General features: G+C 39.3%; 1 protein-coding gene across 1 annotated transcript in view; it reads left to right on the top strand.

The window, feature by feature from the left end:
• ERICH3 (glutamate rich 3) overlaps positions 1 to 19,687 on the top strand; it is an 82,238-nt gene extending 62,551 nt beyond the window's left edge. Inside the window, exons 12-15 of the mRNA XM_087820716.1 lie at positions 378 to 827; positions 10,709 to 10,834; positions 14,308 to 16,649; positions 17,482 to 19,687. Coding sequence (XP_087676842.1) covers positions 378 to 827; positions 10,709 to 10,834; positions 14,308 to 16,631 — 2,900 coding nt within the window. The 3' untranslated portion in view covers positions 16,632 to 16,649; positions 17,482 to 19,687. The remainder of the gene's footprint in view (positions 1 to 377; positions 828 to 10,708; positions 10,835 to 14,307; positions 16,650 to 17,481) is intronic.
• The last annotated feature ends 2,791 nt before the right edge of the window (positions 19,688 to 22,478 follow it).

The following is a 22,478-nucleotide window of genomic DNA, read 5'->3' as shown; positions in this document are numbered from 1 at the left end:
TATTTTATGCACAGAGAATATTGTGGTTATCCAAGACGATGATGAAATAAGGGCTTTAGCCAAGCAAGTAAACATCATTCAATTTCTTCTATGATAAAATATGCTTACAAGGGTTTTCCAATAAAATGGCTTTCTAAAAAATAAATACAGTTGATTTTTAGTTAAATGTGATGTCTTGTTGAAAATTTCTCTAGAGTCACAGATAGCACAGGTTTTGTTTGTTATCATAACTATATAGACTGTATGGGGAAAGGGTATCAAATCTACTACACTATATTAAATAATTTTAGTATGATTAATTATTAACATAATTCCCACAATTAAACCAATTGCTTTATAAAAAACAACAATGATATCACCATTTTCCTTATTTGTAGATATAAAAACTGAGTCATCCTCCTCCTCCAGAAGCCACCCCTACTCTAGCTGCAGCGAAGACGAATCTGCACCCGGCGACAGGGAGGCGCGCGCTGGAAACAGTGCAGACGAAAGCGCCAGAAGTTCATCTTCTCAGGAGTTGAGTGAAAGTGATGAGCCAGGAAAATCACACCTTCCAATCAAGGATTCCTTAAAAATTGAAATTGAAGATCAAGATATAATAAAAGCAGATGTGGAGACCAAACCTCTGCAAGTAGAGGAAAGCTTGGAGAATGTTCTTGAAGAAGAAACAAAGAAAGGAACCCAAGTGATAGCTGAGGGCTTACCTGAGAAGCTCAGGGAACACGTTTCCAAGGAAGAGAAGGAAAATTATAGGAATAATCTTTGGGAAGGAAGCACTGCTAAGGTGAAGGACAGAAAGGCAGGTCTCTATAGGGTGGAAAAAGGTGGTAAGTATGGCCATTGAGTTGGCCTGCCGTTGTCCCCATGCATGGAAGTTGATTTTGGTCATTGCATTCTACCAAAGCTTGGGAAATACAGTTGTGATAATGCCAGAGGGATTCAGTTTTGTCCTATTTCTTTCTCTGTCACATAATCATACATGTATTGTCAGCTTGCTGTTTTCCTTCTATTGCATTTTTAAAATTACTTGATGATTCTTATATGGCCTGCTTCCTATTTTCTGTAAATTTCTTCCTATGGTAATTCTATCTCAAGAATCAAATAAAACAGAATACATGTCTTGAAGGCAAGGATGTGTGTGGCTTTTTAGAGGTTAATACCAGCAATGCTATTTGTCTTTAACTATATACGCACTTACACACACCCATAGCTAACGTTGATAGTGTTTCCTATGTGTTAGTTCTAAGCATTTACATATATTAACTCATCTAATTCTCACAACAGCTCAATATCACCATGAGTTAGGTTCCATTAGCATCTTTTTTTTTTTTTTTTTTTTTTTAACAGAATCATGACAAAATCATGGCTTGGGGATGTTAAATAAGTTGATAAGGATTATACAGCTAATAAACATTCTTAGGATTTGAATTTAAGCAGGGTGCTTCCAGTTTCTAAAAATGTCCTATTATATCTGTGCAATAAGAATTTTTAGATTTAGATAAAAATATAAAAATTTCATAGAAAACTCCAAACTTCACTTTGACTTCTTTTCTGAAGCTTATTAGCTTCCTGTTCCATTTGACAGGGAAGAAGGAGGAGTGTCCCAGAATAATCATGTCCCAGGACCTTAGATGCATGAAAAATCTGATACTTTTATCCACGTTAGGAGGATCATTAAAAAACTGAGTTGAGTCCTGTGAACAGTCAGACTACGCCTGCCAGACATTTGGTTCTCATATAGCAAGCACCCTGTGCCCTGTAACTTGTATCTCGATCCTTCCCCCTGCTCTCTCTCACCTGTGTTCCCTGCCTACATGTCTTCCCTTCCCTGACATTCTTGATTCCAAGTCAAAATTTGTTTTCACATTTAAATATTATTAAAATCCATTTGTGTTTTAAGAGTTATGAATACTTTCAATGCCTATATTTCTCTTAGAATTTTAATTATTAAACCACTGGGGCCTACATCTAGGAACTGACGATGTTGAATAGTTATTTTTCAATTCAACCATTATTATTAATGCTCTGATATGTACAGGGCACCATGGTCAATAAGAAATGTGTAAGAGGGGATTCCTTCCATAAAATTTTGAAAGGAAGGCACGGCACACCAATAACTGGACAATGTTCAGTAGCTATATGTAAAACCAGAGGAGGTAGAAATGCTATGGGATTTCAAAGGAAGAGAAGTCCCATTTGGTTAAGGACACCTTGAAAGTTTTTGTGAAGGACTTGTTGAGAAAGCCTTAAAAGTTAAATAAGATTTGGAAGGTGAAATAGAGGAGAATAAAAGCATTCAAACAGTGAGATGTAGCAAAAGATATAGCCGTCAAATAAGTTGAAAGATAACTCTGGAACGAACAGTCTGACAACCTTCAGTCCCTGAACCAAATCTGGCCGCCTACCTTTCTTTTTGTATTGCCCATGAGCTAAATATATATTTTTAATGGGGTGTGGGGGGGGAATCAAAAGAATAATAATATGTTGTAATGTGAAAATTATATTAAATTCAAATTTCAGTGTTAGAAAATAAGTCTTATTGGAAAAGAGCCATGTTCATTCATTTACACGTTCTCCATGGCAGCTTTCCCACTACAGGGGCAGAGTGAAGTGGTTGCAATAGAGACCCTACAGCCCACAAAGCCCTAAGAATTCACTCTCTGGCCCTTTATAGAAAAAGCTTGCTAAACTCTGCCTTAGGATTATAACACAAATATCCCCAATATTTTCAAAAGGCCTTTGCCATGTATGAGTTAGGATTCTTGTTAAAATATATTTAAAACTCTTTTATAAAATAACCCAAATCTTTGATTTTGGATTCCATTGTTCAATTCAGGTACATATAATATATAATCTAGAAAATGTGTACAATTTAGCCAGCTGCTGATCGAAAAAGGTAGAAATGCTAAAATTCAGCAGTAACACTGACATAATTATTATTTCTTTTATTTCCACTTCAATTAGCTAGATTGTTTACCTGAATTTATATAAGTAGATATCTTTTCTGTGAAGTAAAATGCACACATGTAGGCTGTATTTTGGCAATGGATACAACAGCAGAAACACTGATAGGATTGTGTCACTTGGAAGAGACCGGGTTTTCTTTTTTTCTGGATTTGTGAAATGGATGTGTGTACACTTATTATTTTTCTCAAATATTATGGGAACTCTGTGTTCTTGACTTGATAACATCTATAATTTAAAACATTTTATTATCTTTTTATTAAGGTAGGTTCAAGATGAGATAGTAAGTTTTGTGACTATCTTTCTTAAGCTCTAATATATGTACTGAGTTGCTTTATCATTGTTTACTTTTCCTGAACAGCTTATGAAATAACATTTAGAAAACAGAAAAGTAGTTTTAAAAAAATTACCCATAAACTTATCACACAAAAATCATTTTCAACACTTGGTCAGGTTTTTTATTTCTAAACTTAGGGTTTACAAAGTTATGTTGTCATATTTTTTATAAAATGTATACTTCTTTTTATTCTTAACTTTATACCCTCAGCATTTTTATGTTTTTATGTAATCATTATGAATATGTTTAATGTCTGATTATTACATTTTGTGGTTTTCTCATAATTTAATCATTTTCTTATTGTTGGATATTTATATTTTTTCTTATTTTTACTATTGTTAATAGTATTCTAGTATCTTGCTACTTAAGGTAATTTCAAATTTATAATTATTTTCTTAGGCTAGGTTGTAGGAAGTATAATTTCTGGATCTAAGATTATAAAGATTGTAAGGTTTTTCCTAAAAACGTTTTTCTTGTAAAAGATTGGTTGAAAAATTTAAACAAGAATACAGAACAGATGAGAATAAAATGAAAGCTAAAGTGTTCCTTGCCCAGCCTCTACTCTTTCCCAAGAGACAGAGAGAGATAATGGTAGATGACTTTTTTTATAAGTGATTCCAGAAATTTTTCTTTATATATATATATACACACACATATATAATTTATTTATATTACATATACACATATTTATTATTATTATTATTATTGTTATTGCTAATCCTCACCCAAGGTTGTTTTTTCCATTGATTTTTAGAGAGAGTGGAAGGGAGGGAGGGGAGAGAGAGAGAGAGAGAAACATCAATGTGAGAGAGACATATCAAATGATTGCTTCCTGCATGCTCCCCTACCCGGCTGGGGATCAAACCTGCAAACCAGGTACATTTCCTTGACTGGGAATCAAACACAACCCTTTGGTGTGAGGACCGACACTCCCACTGAGCAACACCAGTCAGAGCACATATATTTTTATATTCAGATGAAAACATGATACATTTTGTTTCACAGCTTGCTTTTTTTCACTTTGTTTCTTGGCTATTTTTTATATCAGCACACATAACTGTACTTAATTCTTACTTACGAAACATGTTAGTTCATTGTATTGCCTTTACTTTATAACTTTGAAATTTTTTTAAAAAATATTTTTGCTTCTCTGCACGAAATGATATATTTGTTCTATGGCCCTCCTTCCACAACAGAACAAAATTTTCCCATTATGAAGGCCCAGAGGCAGATGTTATAAAGTACAGTGGAAAATAAGACATTAATAGGTAAAACAAAATAAAGACTATATAAAATATTCAGAATGATGTAGGATTTTGCTGTCAAAACCTAAGAATGAGTAGATTACAACAATTGGGTTTTGATGTTTTTAAAATATACTCAAGGAAATGATGCAATAAATATGTACATATTTGAAATAACAGAATCAAAGAAGTCATAAATATTCTCAAAGATCTTCATGTAGATAAACATTTCTAAAAAAATTTTAGATACAATTAACCAAGTCGTGATTGCATCATTTGTTCTATTGATATTGATCCTAAGCAAAGACATGATGGCCAGTTGTTCTCCCTTGAGTCCAGTTAGAAGCCTCAGGGAGAGAGAGATGGAACCAAAGTTACATGCTTGAAGTGAAGGTCATTTAGATGACTATGCTGCAAAATACACCTTGTATGACTTAGACTAGAAACCTGGTGAAGATTGAAATGTGTATATTTTACTTAGATTCCTGATTAAACCCTTAGGTCAAAATGAAATGGGGGGCTGAGATAAGGCATAAAAGATTATCTCTCATACTTGTATGGTGCTGAATTAATCATTTTTCAACTAGACAGAATAAAAACTGTGATTATATTAAAAATAGGTCTATAAGTTAAATAAAATATTACATACAATTAACGATGTATTATAGTATCTAAGCTATAGTATCTTAATCTGAATTGTTTCCATCTAAGATCATAGCAGTCCTTTCGAGTTAATTTAGTATTATAGGGCATAGTGTTATTTTCATGTGTTTATTTTTCTCAGATATTTTTAGTTTAAGCTGCCTTAATGCATTGGGATACAATCTTTGCAATATGTCTAATGGTGGAACAATTCAGGTGTATTTGTGAAGTTAATATAATTTATACATTATGAATATAAATAAAATATTAAGAATATAACAGTGTATTTCAAGGCATAAAGTAAAATGTATACAGAAGTAGACGTTTTATACTTTCATATGTGAATCAGGAGAAGCCATGGTCCTTGGCCATGTAATTCAAATCTAAATAATGTTATGACTAAAAATGAAGTGTAATTTTATCATCATACAAGCAGGATAGAATGGTTCTGATAAAATAACAAGAGAACCATGTGTTATGAGTTACAGTCTAAGGTAAACACACAATACAATATACAGATGACATACTGTAGAATTGTATACCTGAAATCTATATAATTTTATTAACCAACGTCACCCCAACAAATTCCATAAAAAATAAATTACAAGAAGAAATTCTTCCAAATTAAAAAAATAACTACAACATCTGAATGAAACGTGAAAGCATTGTTTGTTCCAATATATTTTTTGGTCAATAAATATTTGTTGGGTATCTGCTTAACCCACACTATTCTTCATGTGAGCATAACAAAGTCCATGGCTGTACTGGAATTTTTATTCTAGGGGGAGATATGTCTAACTAGTGAAAATGTAATGTAATGGGGTATCTAGGCTAAGTGGTAGAGGGAAAATAAGTCAGGGTGAGGGGATAGAGTGTTGGTTTGAGGAAGGGATGGTAGTTTAGGGATGGGCTCTCTGACGAAGGGACATTTGAGCAGAGACCTGAACGAGGTGCAGGAGTTAAGCCACTCTATCATCTGAAGAAAGAAGAAACAGGGAACAGCAAATGCAAAGACTCTGAGTTAGGGGCATAGTTGCTGAGTGAAGGGTAGAAAAGGCCGCCAATGTAATAGGAGGAGCATGGACAATCCAGAGGGGTTGAAGATGAAGCTGGAGGGAGACGCTTGTGTGCCTTGGGGAGGATTTTTTTAAAGCTCATCAGAGGATATTTTTTCCATTGCTTTACAGAGAGAGTAGAAGGGGGGGGGGGGTAGGACATTGATGAGAAAGAGACACGTCGATTGGTTGCCTTCCACACGAGCCCCATACTGGGGCCTGGGATCGAGCCTGCAACCAAGGTATGTGCCTTTGGCTGGAATCGAACCTGGGACCCTTCAGTCCACCGGCCGACGCTCTAACCGCTGAGCCAAACTGGCTAGGGCAAGGGAGAATTTTATTCTGAGATAGGAGGCCATTGGAAAAATGTGAGCAAAGACAAGACGTGATCTGAAAGTTGTGAAAAGATCATTGTAGCTACTATACAGAGGAAAGACTTTAGCTTTCTGTAACCGTTATCTCAGAACAGCTGTGTCTTGAGTTTGTAATTAATCCTGGGTGTTTGCGGGCCATGTTTCAATGCCAAAGGCAACACAGGAACATCTTTACTGTGGAGGTGGATGATGCTAGTCATGAATTTTGTCATGGTGAGTAGTTGGGAAATAAATGATTGGCTACACCAAGAATGATCAGAGCACAGGGATAGTTTTCAAGGTGACCAGGAACTTGGGATAAACTTGGATATATCTTCCCTCTGCTTTTTACATTCTTAAAATTCAGATGAAAAGTCCTTGGCAAAGCTTTCTTCTGATACTGAATTAGTCAAGATTCTTAGCATGTTTTAAGGTGGAATTTGTTTTGTTTCAAGACAAGCAGAGAAGAAGGAATAAATTTAGAAAGCTTGCCTACTAATATTGGAAAACATACCCTTGCCACCACTTTTCAATTGCTGAACTGTCAAATATAGAAAGAATTGGTGGAAATTGTGGCATTGTCAGCAATGGTACAGGGACATAAAGGCCTTTATCGTTATCGGTAAAATTGCTCATTGATGCCTCCTTTTTTGAAGAACGCACAGAAACATACCAAAAGCCTCTAAAAATATCATACTCTTTGACCCAGCAATTCCAATTACAGGAATTTATCCTAAAGGAATCATCCAAAATAAGTATAAAATGATTATAAGTGGTATTTAAAATAGCTTTATAATCTCACACACACAAAAGAAAATAACTCAATATCCAGCATCAGGCACTTAGTTAATAAAATTTAAGTAAAACCTTATTAGAACATTCTATGCAGTTATTGAAGAATCTTTTCTATTTAGTGGTATGTAGAAATAGTCACAATATATTGCTACATAAAAAATATCTATAGTAAAAGTAGAGTAAAACAATACTCAGAAATCCATAAAAATGTTAACTAGTAGTGTTTTCTGAGTTAGGATAATTTAATTTTCTTCTTTGTACTTTTTATCTTTTCAAGCTTTAGGTAATGAATGTGTACTACTTTCACATTTAGGAAAAATACAGTATATATTATTTTAAAATATGTCTTTCATAATTTAAAAAAGCTAACATTGTAATACAGTAATATTTGGGTATTTTAAAAACATCTTAAAATATTCTATATCATTTGAGTGGGGAAAAATGCTTTTCTAAGAAATTCTGTACATGAGCCTCTTCCATTTTGCTGCAAAAGCTGTGAAAACTGACAATTACCGTTGCTTTTCATGGTCATCCTTACGGAGAGGCAAAAGAGAGGGACCTTGAGGGATGAAGGGCTAACCAGAGGGAACAAAGTGGTGTGTCATGTTGCTGGCCTGGGAGTCCCAGCATGCACGGTCCTCCTCTACCATAGGTGAAAAAACGGTTCAGGGCCCGGTCGGGCGTGGCTCAGTGGTTGAGCATCAGCCTAGGATCCGGGAGATCCGGGTTCGATTCCTGGCCGGGGCACACCCCAGGTTGCAGGCTTGGTCCCCGGTCGGGGCGTGTGCGGGAGGCATCCTATTGATGATTCTATCATCACTGATGATTCTGCCTCTCTCCCTCTCCCTTCCTCTCTCTGAATCATTAAAGATATATTTAAAAAAGCAACATACACAATGGTTCAGGTTAGACACTGGCCAAGCTCTTGCTTTTAAGGTTCCGTTTCAGAAGAACATCTGTGAAAAGATGACCAAGTGAGGCATTTCCTGGTCTCACGCCTGATAAGCCCGTGATGCTCAGGCCAGGGCCTCATTCTTGTTGAATCGGAAGCAGGCGACACCTAGCTGTCCAGGCTGTCATCTCCTTCCAACGTGTAACCCTCCGGGCCAGCCGGCAGACGTGGGCAAGTGGTGGTTGCAGTCCTGAGACAGAGGGACTGCATGCTTCACTGTCAGTCCTGAGTGAGTTGTAATGTTCAGATTATGCCAGTACTCTTTGGCTTCTTAGAATAATTTTTTTGGTTCAGTAGCTGCTAACTGTTTATTTTCATTATTTATTATTAGCGTAAACCTTATTTCTTTAAAAAAATTTTATAGAGTTATACTTGACATACATGATATTAATTTTAGGTATACAACATAATGATTCAATATTTGTATAATAAGCCATATTTTTTTATGGCCTATGGACTACTTGGAAAAAATCTTAAATGTCTTATTGGCTCTGAGGAAGCAAAGCTTCGAGTAATTGCTACAAAATCAGCGTTCCTCCCATCCCCTGTCCTACCATCCTTGGGATTTCTAATGCTCAGTCAGCCAAGCAGATTTATACACAAAAACTTAAAGCACTGCTTATTTAAACTCTCTAGTTATGCATTGTTAACATTATTAGAATGGGAAAGATGATATTTAACTTATATGGACTATGTTTAGAAAGTTCCTAAAATAAAGGCTAATTTGATAACAAAACCAACTATAACCTAATTTTCATAAGTTGATGTCATCTCTAAACTATAAAACTTTTTTATTTGGCATATTGTATGAATGAGGAAAATTGATGTTCAAAAAACTTTTGAAGGGAATATATTTGAACCATGTGATGCACCTCTTCTCATTTCCATTTTACTTCTTACAGATTAATATAGCTAAGTAATTCCGTTTTTCCCCCAAAGCAAATAAGGCAGATATTTCACTGTTTCCAAACACAGAGGGATCAGTAAACAACTAGCTTAGAATTCACCTTAACCAAGCAAGAGACCACATTCTAGTTTTGATTTTCTCAAAGTACCTCAACTGAGTCAAAATATCTGAGAGGAAAGAAAGCAAGAAAGTATGAAAGAAAGGAGGAAGTGTGAGAGGGAGGCAAGGAAAGGGAGGGAGAGAGGGAGGGAGAGAGGGAGGGAGGGAGAGAGAGAGGGAGGGGGGGAAGGGTATTGTGGAGATACCCTGTTCTGATCTAGGAGAGCAGATCTAGATCTAGTGTTATTTGAGTCAGCTTTGTTAACCAGAAGGTAGCATAATGGTAGATGTCAGGGAATTAGGGACATGGGTCATCAGATGGTAGTCAGGGGATGTAGAAAGGAACATGTCAGAAAATAAAGACAAACTTACTTGATATTACAGTGTTGCCTAGAATCACACCACACTGGCTGATGCTACGTGTAATAGTCCCGATCATCATCATCATCATCATAGTTATTGCTTATTAAGTTCTTAGGCATTTGCTAATAGTGAAAGGTAGGCATCCTCCACACATATTACTTCACAGGGGTGGGCAAAAGTAAGTTTACAGTTCACATGGAAAATAATACAATAATTAGTAAATAATAATACAAAGCAAACTCTGTGTTTTGTGTACTCACAACTATAAACCTACTTTTGCACCCCCTTATTTAATCCTCCCAGTAATAATTGAGTAGCTATACCTCTATTTGACAGATGAGTAAACTGAGGCTTAGGCCAAAAACTTGCCCCAGATGGCACAGCTGGGGTAGTATGGAGTATGGGACTCGAACTTAGGTCTTTGTGTTCTTGAAGTTCCATGCTAGCAATCAGCTGCACACAACAGGGATTTCTACAACAGCTTTAACTGTAAAATTTATAGGAATCATGCACTAGCTTTTTTGCTCTGTCCACATGGAGTGCGTATTGAGGTCAAATCACTAAAATCTACTAATGGATGAAAAGCTCGTAGTATAGTCAGCTCTGGTAGTTTTAGCAATTTAAAAGAGCAGTGGTGGTTGGTGTTATAGAAGCCATAACACACGTTTCTAGAATGGAAAAGGCAACCAAACTCCTTTTTCAACCATTTTATTGCATGTGCATTTGGCAAATCTGTCACTGCTTCTGGCTGTTGTCATTTTTTAATGCAAGCATTTCTTTGCATGGGTTTCTTTACTTCACGATCTTCTATTGTCTTAATTCTTTTTGAAATCAAAGCTTGGAAGCTGTTTAATCTTACTAGATTTTAAAAACAAGATCATATTTTAATGTAAATGCTTTTAAATTACCCCCTTTGCTGAAATGAGGTGAAATAGCTCAGCAATGTTCCCATGACCTGTTTCTATACCTTTTGATATTTCATATGATCCCCAACCAGTGGGACGGATATCAGGTGGAGCTGTGGAACCAGGCTGCCACTGTCCCCGTGATGCCGAGCCTGGTGTTAGCAGCACCGATGAGGGGGAGAAGCTCTTGACCGAGCCGGGGATTGGCACAGGTGCAGGTAAGGGCACATCATTACCTCGGAAAAACCTTCGGGAACCCTCTGCCCGGGACAGCCCCATTTTAATCTTTCATGTTTCTATTCTTGTTTCCTTCATCTTCCAGGTTTATTTTCTTTTTAGCTGATGAATGTGATGGCAGGAGGTGGTTGAGAGGCCTTAAGGGGAACTTTAAAGCTGGTAACAGGTGTAAATGGTATTTTTTTTAATACATTGGTGCCTAGAATGAAAATGAAGAACTTTGGATTATAAAAAACATTGATAGGGATTTTCAGATCAGTCTTATTTTATAGACAGCTTCCCAGTTAGTTGACCAGGTAGGAGGATTGGAGACATGGAGAACCAAGGCACATTGCATAATGACTGATTTGAACTCCCTATTTTTTAAAATTAGAGAAGAATTTATTGCCATCAGCATATGACCTGGCTCTTGATGATGAGTGTTCGAGCTGCAAGAGTGCCAATTAGAGTGACCCAGCAAACGTGACTCATACTTGTCTGGTCAAACATCTTGTGTCCTTGAAATCAGGATTCCCATTATTTAGTGGATGACCTTTTCAAAAATACCCTGATTTGAATATATATATGTGCGTGGGGGGCTTGGGGATTATTCACCACATATGTTTTATTTATCACATGGTCACATTACCCCCACCTCCAATTTTAATGATAATCATCAAGCACTGTGAGGTATTTGAGATTTTACCCTATTTTTTAAGCAAACAAGTTAGCGAGCCATAGTTTCATGAATGCCAGCAGAAGACACAAGACTCCTGGGTCAGAGAAAAAACCAAAAACTTTATTACTCACAAAAAAATAGCAGTAGCCAGAATATTTGCACTTATGCTGGTTTCCTGAGCTCCAATTCTCCCTAGGCAATGTGGAGAGGGCCAGGTGACATTTGAATATGGAATAGGCTAAGTTGTATGACAAGTACCCTGTGCTTGAAGAATCCAAGTCTTTTATAGTGGGCATTAAATCAGAGGAGCTCCCCAAACATTCTACATTCTAATGGGCACAGTAATTGTTAGATCAAATCCGGTTAAAACAAGAACGTATAAAATATTGTAAGCAGTGGAAGAGAGATTTGTTAGGGTTTTCTGTGTGCCAGGCACTGTGCTAACCATGTTACGGTTTACTATCACAAGAATTCTGGGAGTCAAGCATTGCTATTCCTAGTGTATGGATTAGAGAATGAAGGCTTGGAGAGGTATTATTTCCCAAGTTCACACAACTAATAAGTGACAGAGCTGGTATTCTCACCCAGGTCTGTCCAACTCCCAAGTATGCACTCATTCCACTAAGTCAAATCACCCCTATTTGTGAATGTTGCTTGCTCTCTTATAGTCATTTTTTCAAAAGCTATTGGGCTACCATAAAAAAACACAATCCAACCATGTCATATTTTTGTACTGATATTTCTCAGAAGGGCTTCAATTACTCTTTCTCCCTTGTTTCAGGAATGTCATACCTGACTCCCCATCATTGTGTGTTCATAAAATAGCTCAGCTGGATGTCATTAGTACTTTCTTAGAATTTAGGCACAGTACATTATTACATGGTGGGTAGGCAATTTTATTCCCTGTTTTCCTGAATGTTCTTTAAATAATCCATAATTTTAGAGGCCAGCTTAGCAAAACAGATGACTTTATTGAAATGTCTTTCATGATTGAATTTTAATATATTTAATGTAGGAATTTGAATAACAACAAATATATTATTAAAGAGACTTGGCACATGTTGTTTCTCACCATTTTAATTGAATTTTGCTTTAAATCAGGAAATAATCTGTAATGAAATAAAATAGACCATATTCTTTTAGGCAAATTGGCTACATGTTCTCTGAGAGAACATTCAGTTCAACATTTTCCTCTAGGATCTTCTAGGTACAATTTAGTAAATAACCACTATGATATGCTGAGGACCACCTAGGAAAGTCAACCCCAAACCTATTGATAGAACTGAAATTTCTGTATTATTACTTTGAAAGAAGACATCAAAAGTTACTTTCCAAATACATTTTTAAAGGAAAATGTAATATCAGTTATTATTGCCTTACTTCAAAATGGTTTCTTGTAATAGCTGGCAAGAGACAGAGAATGTAAGAAAGGATGTCCGTGTTTTGTGTTAGGAAAGGGAATGGAGTGATAAGACAGTCCTGGGTGGGGTATCGAACTAGGAAGAGGTGAATAAGATTAGGGCTTTAAGCTTCTGGGAGATTATTGTTAATGGGGTAGGAAGCAGAATAGCTACTGAAAAAAGCAACCAAATAAAAAAAAAAGACACATTTGCCTATTTTATAGATTTACATAATTTGGAGTTTGACACCCTGGAATGATAACTTATTTTATAACATGTAGTCCAGTGTCTTTTATAAATGAAAAAAAATTAAATTGATAGAAATTATTAAGACAACCATTTTAGAAGATCTTATCTTCCAAAGTATTATTTTGCAGTGGGAAAGTTTAAATGCTTTGGGTGTGTGGTATGACATGCCTTTATTTATTTTGTGTACATCATTTAAACAGAAATACATGTATTTGTTAAATTATAAGAAATCCATTTGAAGTCTTTTAAGAAGCATATTGAACTTGTATTTATTGAAGCATGATAGTTATTATACCCAGATGTGCCAGGGAATTATGGATAAGAATTTATGAAAGACTTCAAGAAGGTTATTTATATTGAAAATTGTCCCAGACTACAAAGTCTTGTCTGGCTTTGTGATCCAGTTTTGCCAAAGGCAAATCAGTTCCTGAACAAAGATGGGAGGCATCCTGACCTATAATACAAATTGGTGTCTTTAGTAAAAAGTCTTACCTTGAGCTATAAAATTATTTGATAACTATATCTAGATATAGTAGTTTAAAATTGCATGGGATAATGATGAACTCACACTCTATTATGATTGTTTTGCTAAATGCCCATGTACGTATAAAAACATGGGCCGGGGACAGGTGTATTACGGTGCTATAGGGAACAATGATTTCTAAGAAGGTAAGATACTATTTTTTTATAGCAATTTTTTTTTTTTTGCAAGTCCTAATATTTCAAATGAAAGAAGTAGGGGTGTTTGTCTGTATGTGTGTGTGTGTGTGTGTGTGTGTGTGTGTGTGTGTGTGTGTGTGTGAGAGAGAGAGAGAGAGAGAGAGAGAGAGGAGAGGAAGAGAGAGGAATTGATTTTATTATTCTAAGACATAGTGTTTTTGTTTGTTTTCAACATTTCTAATGTTCAGTTTTCCTTTAATATCACTGTATCCATTAAATTTGATAGCATTTCTTTTCATCATGAAAAGCCATTTTGGTGCATGTTATAGTCGATGTCATCATAGAATGGAGAAAATGTTTTATATATAATATCAATGGCCCCTTGATGTTATATATAATATCTCTTACAGTATATAAGATTACATATAATATCTCCTGGCTGTGCACTTTGATTAAAGTCACCTTGTTTTCTAACCTTGTTTTACAGCCCCGAGTAGGAGTTTAGCGGTGGGGGAAAGCACAGCCCTGGACCCAAACAAGGAATCTAAGCCGGCTGCATGGAAAGCATACACACGGGAAAAGGAAGCAGCAGTGCGAGAAGATGAGGGTCCCCAACACAGGGACCCTGGCACAGCAGAAGAAAAGGGGGGTGTAGCGCTGTGGGGAAAAGCAGGGGCCCATGCACTTCCCTTGGGGGAGTGGACACCAACAGCAGAACAGCCAGCTTTTGTAGAAAGGTTTGCAGAGGAAAGGGAGACCCCTCAGGGCGTAGCAATGGGGGCAGAGGCCGAGGCCGAGGCAGGAGGGGACCGAGAGCTCCAGGGAGGGGGGCTACACCCGACGGGAAAAGGAGCAGCGCGAGCCTCCGGCGGGCTGAGTGGAGAGGCCCCTGGCCAGCGGGCCCTGTTGCGCACAGCGCCGGAGACAGAGGCGGCGGCTCGCGAGGGCGAGCAGGGTTCGCAGGAGGCCGCGTGCGCGGGCAAGGCTGCAGCTCTGCGCTCGGCGTGTGCTCGGGGGGCCGCAGCCCTGAGGGAGGCTGTGATGCCCCAGGAGGGAGAGGCCCGGAGGGCGGCCGGGTCTGAAAAGCCAGGTGCGGAGGCCAGTGAAGAGGAAGCATCCGTAGGCCCGGCGGACAGGGGACCCGAGGAAGACACTGCGCCCGAGGGAGGGGATGGTTCAGCGGGGGCAGCGCTGGGCCGGGAGGAAGCAGCCGGAGCGGGGAAGGCAGGCGGGAGAGCCGCCACCCCGCCGCGCCCAGCTCCTGCGAAGGCGGGGACAGCCCCCGGCGCAGCTGCCGGGGAAGGCCTGCCAGGCCTTGGTGAGGAAGGTGGCGGAGGGGAGGAGGCTGGGGCTGAGGCCGAGCCTAGTCCGAAAGGCGCTAGGAGAGAAACATTCCCGGAGGCGTTAGACACAGCAGGAGGGAGGGCGGGAGCTGAGAGGCCAACAGCGCCTCCCTGGGAAGCCGGATCTGGCAGAGGAGAGGTGACAAGGGCAAAGGCTCCTCGGGGCGAAGCCCTTTTAGAGGAAGAGCAAAAGTTTAAAGGGGAGGGGGGGGAGACACAAGGCCCCCCAGGTGAGCTGGAGTGTGATGGGGAGAGTGCAGCACCCACGGAGCCTTCTGCACGGGCTGAAGGCACAGGGCCACCAGGGGCAGGTGCACGGGGGGAGAGGGCGGTGGCCCTGTCTGAGGCGGCACCTGGATTTGAAAAGCCACCGGAAAGCCTAAGAGCTGTGAGGATAGAGGAAGGGGGGGAAACACTGCGGGAAGCTGGGGGCACAGGGCTTACGGGCAGGGGGCAGCCGCCCTGCGGGGAAAACTGGGAGAACCCGGCTCCCTCGGAGCAGGGTGACGGGCCAGGCCCTGGGGCAGAGGGTGTGGGAGGGGCTCCTGAAAGCGACCCAGCAGGAGGGCCGCAGGCTGCCGAGGCGACAACCACGGCCGCAGGCGAGGCCCAGGAGCGTGCAGCCGAAGGTCAGGACGGCCTCGCAGGACTGGGAAGGAAGGGAGAAGAAGGGCCTTTACAAGGGCAACGAGGAGCAGGCGCCACGGCGCCGACCCAGGAAGGCCTTTGCGAGGGTGATTCCACGGCGGCGGCGAAGTTGAGTGAAGAACCGGTGGCTGAGGCCCCAGAGGGGGAGGCAGATCAAGAGCGTCCCCTGGGGGCAGGAGTGACAAAGGACGGACACCCCGAGGGGGATGGGAGCTTGCAAGGTGGAGTGGTGGTGGCCCGGGAAGATCTCCAGGAAGGCGCGGCAGGAATGGCCCCGGAGAAGAGGGACGCGTTGGCAGGTCTGAAGACAGCGGAGGGGAAAACGGCAGCGAGCACAGACCCCTCCTTTTCAGGTGCCGCTGGCGAGGGAGCCTGGCGCGGGGTGCACGAGGTACCGGGGAACGCAGCAGCTGCGGAGAGGGTGCAGGCAGAGGAAGCGGCGCTGAGCCAGGAGGAGGAGCCCCTGACTGGGGCATCGGGGGCTGAAGCGAGGGCTCGAGGGGAACCCTCCGACCCGGGGGGGAAGGCCCCGCATCCAGGGCCAGGGCGGAAGGGAGGGGACGCCGACGCCAGTCAGCGGGCAGAGCTCAGGGGGCAGGAGGCAGGGATGGGGAGCTGTTGGGGGAGCAGTGAGGCAGGCAAGGCTGAAGGCTTCAGACTGGGATTAACCCAAGAGACAGAGCCGAGTGTAGACAGTCCGCAGGGTGTGGCAATACCCCCCGGAGAAGCCGACTGCCCGGGAACCCCAGAGAAGCAAGAGCATACAGTGCAAAGAGAAAGTGAGCATGCAGATGTTTCCCTGAACAACAAGAAGGCCTAGGGGACTTCATGGCGGACGGTGAGTTTAGGCCTGATCTGTCTGCAGCACTGAAGATACCCCACCTTGGGTCCCCTCTGCTTTGGGCTGGCTCATCCCTTTATCAGCCCTTGTTTGCACACAGCACACACGCTTCAGTTCTGTGCTGCTTAGCACCCAGCCTGTCAGGGCAGGGCTGGGGAAGGCGGGGGTGGGGCCAAAGCACACACACGGACCCGCCTCTGTTCCCTTTGCCACTGGAAATCGCATCCTGGTCTTTGCAAGAATAGCTCCCTGAAGCAGTGAGATTCCTATCTCCCTTATAGGGCCCCAAAGGTGCAATACAGAGGAGAAGATGCCACAGGGACACACCACAGAAGGAAAGAAGCAAATACTGTTCCAGAGTTCAGTTCCCTTTCAGTATTTAAAGGAATGGCTGTGATTATTTGTCTTTAAATGGGCTCTATTCCTTAATTTCTTCAGTTTTATGGCTTAATATATATAGGGTGTCCCCCCAAAATGTATACATACTCTTCGAATAATTATAAAGGCAGTGTTTATTAAAATACATTTTAATTTCAAAATTGAGCTATCAGCTGTTAAAGTATTTATACATTTTTGGGGATACCCTGTATGTATGTATGTATATATAAATAGTCATACATATATAAAATATATTAACTATTAAAGATATATAAAATATATAAAATATGTATATATGTAAAATAGTAAAGAAAGTAACAAAAGATCAAAATTATTTTTAGCATTTCCTTGTTTGCCTGCTATTTCTTCACTGCCCTCATATCTTTAGTGTCTAGTTTCTAATATCCTGAGCGATTATATTCATAATTCTATCTTTTTTATTATTTTTTAGTGCATTTTAAAGATGTCTTCTGGAAGACTTAAAGAGTGGAGAAAGATTCACCCAAGCACTTTGCCAGGACTTTAGATTTTATCTTAAAAAAACAAATTACTGTACTTGTCTGAGCTGGTTTCCAGTCCGTCATTCTGGTCGGAAGCACAGTATGCACCTTGAGGATACCTGGCAGATCTGTAGGACCCTCCTTATGGGCAGTGGTTCCTAATAAAGGACTCTGAGGCTGATATACATTCAACATAGCTGAGATGTCTGTGTTCAAATCTGGTTGATAGTGCTCCAATACTTGACTTTTACCAAAGATCGCCTGAAAGGCCCAGTCCTGACATCTGGGATTTGTTTAAATTTTTTTTATTTATAATCAAATATTAGTCCCAGTTTCATACATGAGAGTTTTCTTTAAAATCTGTGGCTTGGGGCTTTAATGGCTCAGTCTGTGAAAATGAATTCTGAAGGTCCTTCCATGTATAATCAAAACTAAAGATTGCTCTAGTCCAGTGAAATGATTCCATGGCATGTATAATCACTCACAAATACCGATTCCTTCTATTTATGCCAGAAGGGCAATGTAAAGTGGAAATCTTATTTCGAAATGCCCTTTGCTTTCTGTGTGTCTTTCTGTAGTTTTGCTTCCTAAGGTAGACGGGTAAATGCTTGTGGGATTTTGTCCCTGGGGGCCTTATTTGCGGGGCCACTCAAATTTTAATCATAGTAGTAAATAATTTAGCTGGGTGAAATGAGTCACAATAGTTATACAGGCAAACACTGCACATCAGCACACCTAGCAACATTCTAGACTCTAGACTGTTTGGTTGATGTCATTCAATGGAAGAGAACTTTGGATTAAATTAGCGTGCTGCTCACCTTCCCAAATTCTGTTATTTCAAACCTGTGAACTAACCTTGGAGTGCATTGTAAATCAACAGTCACAGTCACTTTCTGAATTACTCCCTGACGTTGCTAGAAATAGTTGTGTATCAGCGTGCCTGCTGGGGATTTTGATTTCCTCGAAGACATCTTTGTTCATATCCCAGAACTCCAAAGGGCACATACATTTGGCTATCTTTTCTCCACGTGAGGAGGTGAAAGAAAATTTCCTAAAGCGGTGATTTTCTAGCTGGATTCACATCAGACTCTCATCAGACATTTTCGTGAATGCACGAATGATTCAACCCCTAGTTCCACCCCAAAGATTCAGATTTAATCAGTTTTAGATGGGCGAAGGCATTGGTTTTGGTTTTGTTTTGTTAATCCAGTTGATTCTACTGTGTAGTCAAAATGGAGAACTGCTGCCCTAAATTACCATATAATCCATGCTGGTTGCCTACAGTGGTTCTCAAAATGTGATCAAGATATCAGCCTCACTTGGAACTGTCCCAAATACTAATTCCTGCTCTCATATCTATTAAATTGGAAACTCTGTGGGTGGAGTCTAGCAACTGATGGTTTTAACAAGCCCTCCAGGTGATTCTGATGTACTCTAAAGTCTGAAATCTGCTGTCTTGGACAACTGATTATATTGAGGATTAGTCTCAGTTGAAAAACGGATTGTAGAAGCACTGAGAACTTTGACTTGTGTCCATCTCTTTCTTTTCCTGTTGCTCTTTCTGTTTTTCTTTCTCTAGGGAAGGGAACTCAACATAAAAGTGATGGATTCAACGTTAAACTCATTTTCATTATGACCGTAATGATGTGTATATGAATGAAGCCTTTCAGCTCCACCCCCTGTTGAGGATGTGCCTGTCACTCATGGCACATCTTAGATCTCCTTTGTTTTCTGAGTGAATTTCATCTACATTATATCCAATTTCATTGATTACTGAGCTACATTACTGTGGAACTCTACAGTATTTGTTCCTTGATCTCAACCTCAATGCTACAGAGCACTTTGCATACATAGCACTTTATGGGAAAGATTGTAAACTTTTAATTCTATTGAAGAAGGAATTATGTACCATGTGTTAAATGGAAATTGCACTGGGTTATTTTTATATTTAACACATTTTGTTGAAGCATTCCGTAACATGATTCTACAATCTGCATGGGGGTTTAACTATGAAATTCAGTGTCGTGATAGTTTGACTAAATGAATTCTTTCTCGGCAAATACTGTGTTGGTAAAATTATCTATCTGTTCTACTGAACTGTTTTTTTCCTAGTTTCGTTATCAAAATCATGAATAAAACATATGTATACAGATGAGACATGTGAATGGTTCTTTATAAATAAGACTAGATTTTTAAAATCTTCTTTGTCCTTTCCTTACAAAGTTGAAACTCCATAGAGCAGAGCAGAGAGAATTAGTTTCATTGAAATGTATTTTTGAGTATGTGTGTTTCTATTCACTGTCTGCATTCATACATGTCTTCTGCATGCTTGGGATCATACAGTGGAAAGTTATCAGCATTTCATAGATAAGTAAAGAGAAGCTCAATAAAGTTAAGTGGTTTGTTTAAAATCACGGTCAGTCTCTGGGCTTTGTACTCCAAACTATTTTATCACGTACACTTCCTTCTAGGAAGAGGTATATATGTATGCTAAGATACTACAGGTAAACCTCAACATATTTTTGTTTGCTTGTTGAAGAAAAAATATTAACAAAGAAAAGTGAGTTTGAGAATGACTTTAAAGAATTCTAGCTATGTTTATTCTCTGTTCTCTTGAACCTCTTGCTGCTGGCCATGGTGACAGGGAACTTTTCAAAAATGACACAGTGAGTTGGTATAGGAGGGAAAGATTAAATCTCATTAATATATCCTGTATCAGAAAGAATAAAGTTATATTTCCAGTAACTGTCAATCAAAGAATATGGTAAACTATTTAAATAATTCCAGAGAAAAAAATGGACAACTAAAGTAAAGGTAGGCAGAATTAGGCTACTTGAATTTCTTGAATTAAGCCTTTTCTGTGGCTTTATGCACTCTTGTGTTGTAAATTTAAGGTATAGTTGAATTACTTAATCCTTCTAAGATTAATAATTTTGTCACAGTTATTGCCCTTAGCAAATTATTGAGAAAAGAAAAGAAAGCTTTAAGAAAATTCATCTAGTACATGAAATTTTCCAGCAGCATCCAGGACAACCAGGAAAGGCCACTTGTGACCTTGGGTAATATTTCCTTCCAGTCTTCTACACCACCTGATTGTGTCATTTCAAAGAAATTCCCTATCATCATGGCCAGCAGCAAGAGGTACAAGAGAACAGAAAATAAATACAGCTAGTATTCTTTACAAGTCACTCTCAAACTTACCCTTCTTCTTTATTATTTTTTTTCTAAGTTTTTCTTTCCTTATATCATGCCCTATGACAGGAAAATTATCCTCTTCAAAATAATAGGAAACAAAGAACTCTGTAAGATAAAATGCTGGATATTTGAGAACACACATTTCTTTCGAAATTCCTTTCGGAAGTCTCAGATTGTTTAACAATCTTTGCAATTTTTACAGTACTTTGGAATGATGCAATACCTCCACGTTCATTAGGAAAAAATAAGGTAAACAGGAAACTTGCGGGACAGAGAAGCTGGTGCCAAAATCTATTTAAGAACTAGCCCTCTGCCTCCTTTGTGAAATGTGTCCTGGTCTTTATTAGATATCTACTTATAATTAAAGGTTATGTTAAAGACAAAGTTATAGGAGATATCTTGCATTTGTTCAGGATCTTGGTACTAATGTGCCTCAGAGATCTTCCAGCTGGTGAAGATGTGCCTCTGACAGGAGATGAAGGTTTTCAGGGAATTCACCGGCGAGGCTGCTCCATGTGCACTTTTGTCATAAAATGGACCTGAGGACCGGCCTGTACTCACGGTCTTCCCTCTCGCCAGTTCCCCACCCTCTCTTCACAATAGATGCCAACTCTTCATTCATTTTCCAATTTTACTGTGTTGTCTCTGGCCTGTCACAAGTGACAAAGGAACGGTTTGGAATATGGTGTAATATTGAGAAAAGGAATGACCTTCGTGACTGGTTGACAAACCCTCTGCAAGTCAAATGGTTTTCAATTCAATGTTTTCAAGAAAACTACATGAAGACCTAATTAAATTGTCAGCTATAAGCCATTAAAATAATTTTTGGAATTTTATCAGTCTGTGACTTTTGATAAATCACTCAGAAGGAGTTCAAAGGTGAGAACTGCAGCATAATACAAAGAAACCACTTCCATTCCCATCTACTCACTTATATGCACAAGTACTGTACTTGTGCATCTATACAAATAAGACCAAAAGTAGACTATAACCAATGTTAAACACTCTCATTTAGCAGTGAATGATATTTGAACACAGATGGAAAAATTAATTAAAAACAAAGTCACTACCTTAAGAGATGCATTTCTACTTTTATTTTTTTCTGTATTATGTTTATCAACATTTATAATACATGTCTATGTTGTTTTGATCAAATGCATATTAATAATTAGTGCAGTGATAGCTCAGCCTACAGTAATTTAACACTAGAACCCCATGTTCATAAGAAAATATCAAATTAAATTTTAATTATATAATATAGGTACAGAAAAGTGTGACAGGTAATCAAGAAAGACTTTCAAGCATCAAAATACATTAGAATAGGATAAAAATCTGTGAGCAAAATGGAATGAAAATGTAAGTTTTTATTAAGAAAAAATAATGCAAAATTTCCTAATGCAAAAGAAGAGCTTAGTCATGTATTTTTTAAAATGAATATCTTTGTCATGTTCCCTGGGAAACATTCTAGAACAGCGGTTTGGATGCAGAAGGTTTATTAGGACCTTCTCTTAGAAATAATACTGAGGGGAGTGAGGGAATTGGACATGGGTCGAGAGAAAGATGGGCTCTGATGTAGTTACCCCAGAGGCTGCAGGCCATCCCATGGAGCTCGGATGACAGACTGAGGTTCGGGGCCAGGTCTCTGTGTCCCCACAGTAGACACTGATGTTGGCTGCTTCCCCAGAAGGGACCATAACCTTTAACTAGGTAGCTGCTTTCAGTCAAAAGCACTTCCTGTGGGGAGACTCAGACA

The sequence above is a fragment of the Miniopterus natalensis genome, chromosome 9 (assembly GCF_054644295.1).
Source record: "Miniopterus natalensis isolate mMinNat1 chromosome 9, mMinNat1.hap1, whole genome shotgun sequence".
NCBI classification, from domain to species: Eukaryota; Metazoa; Chordata; class Mammalia; order Chiroptera; family Miniopteridae; genus Miniopterus; species Miniopterus natalensis.
Note: the sequence above shows the minus strand (reverse complement) of the source record. Positions and strands in the feature narration are given on the sequence as shown.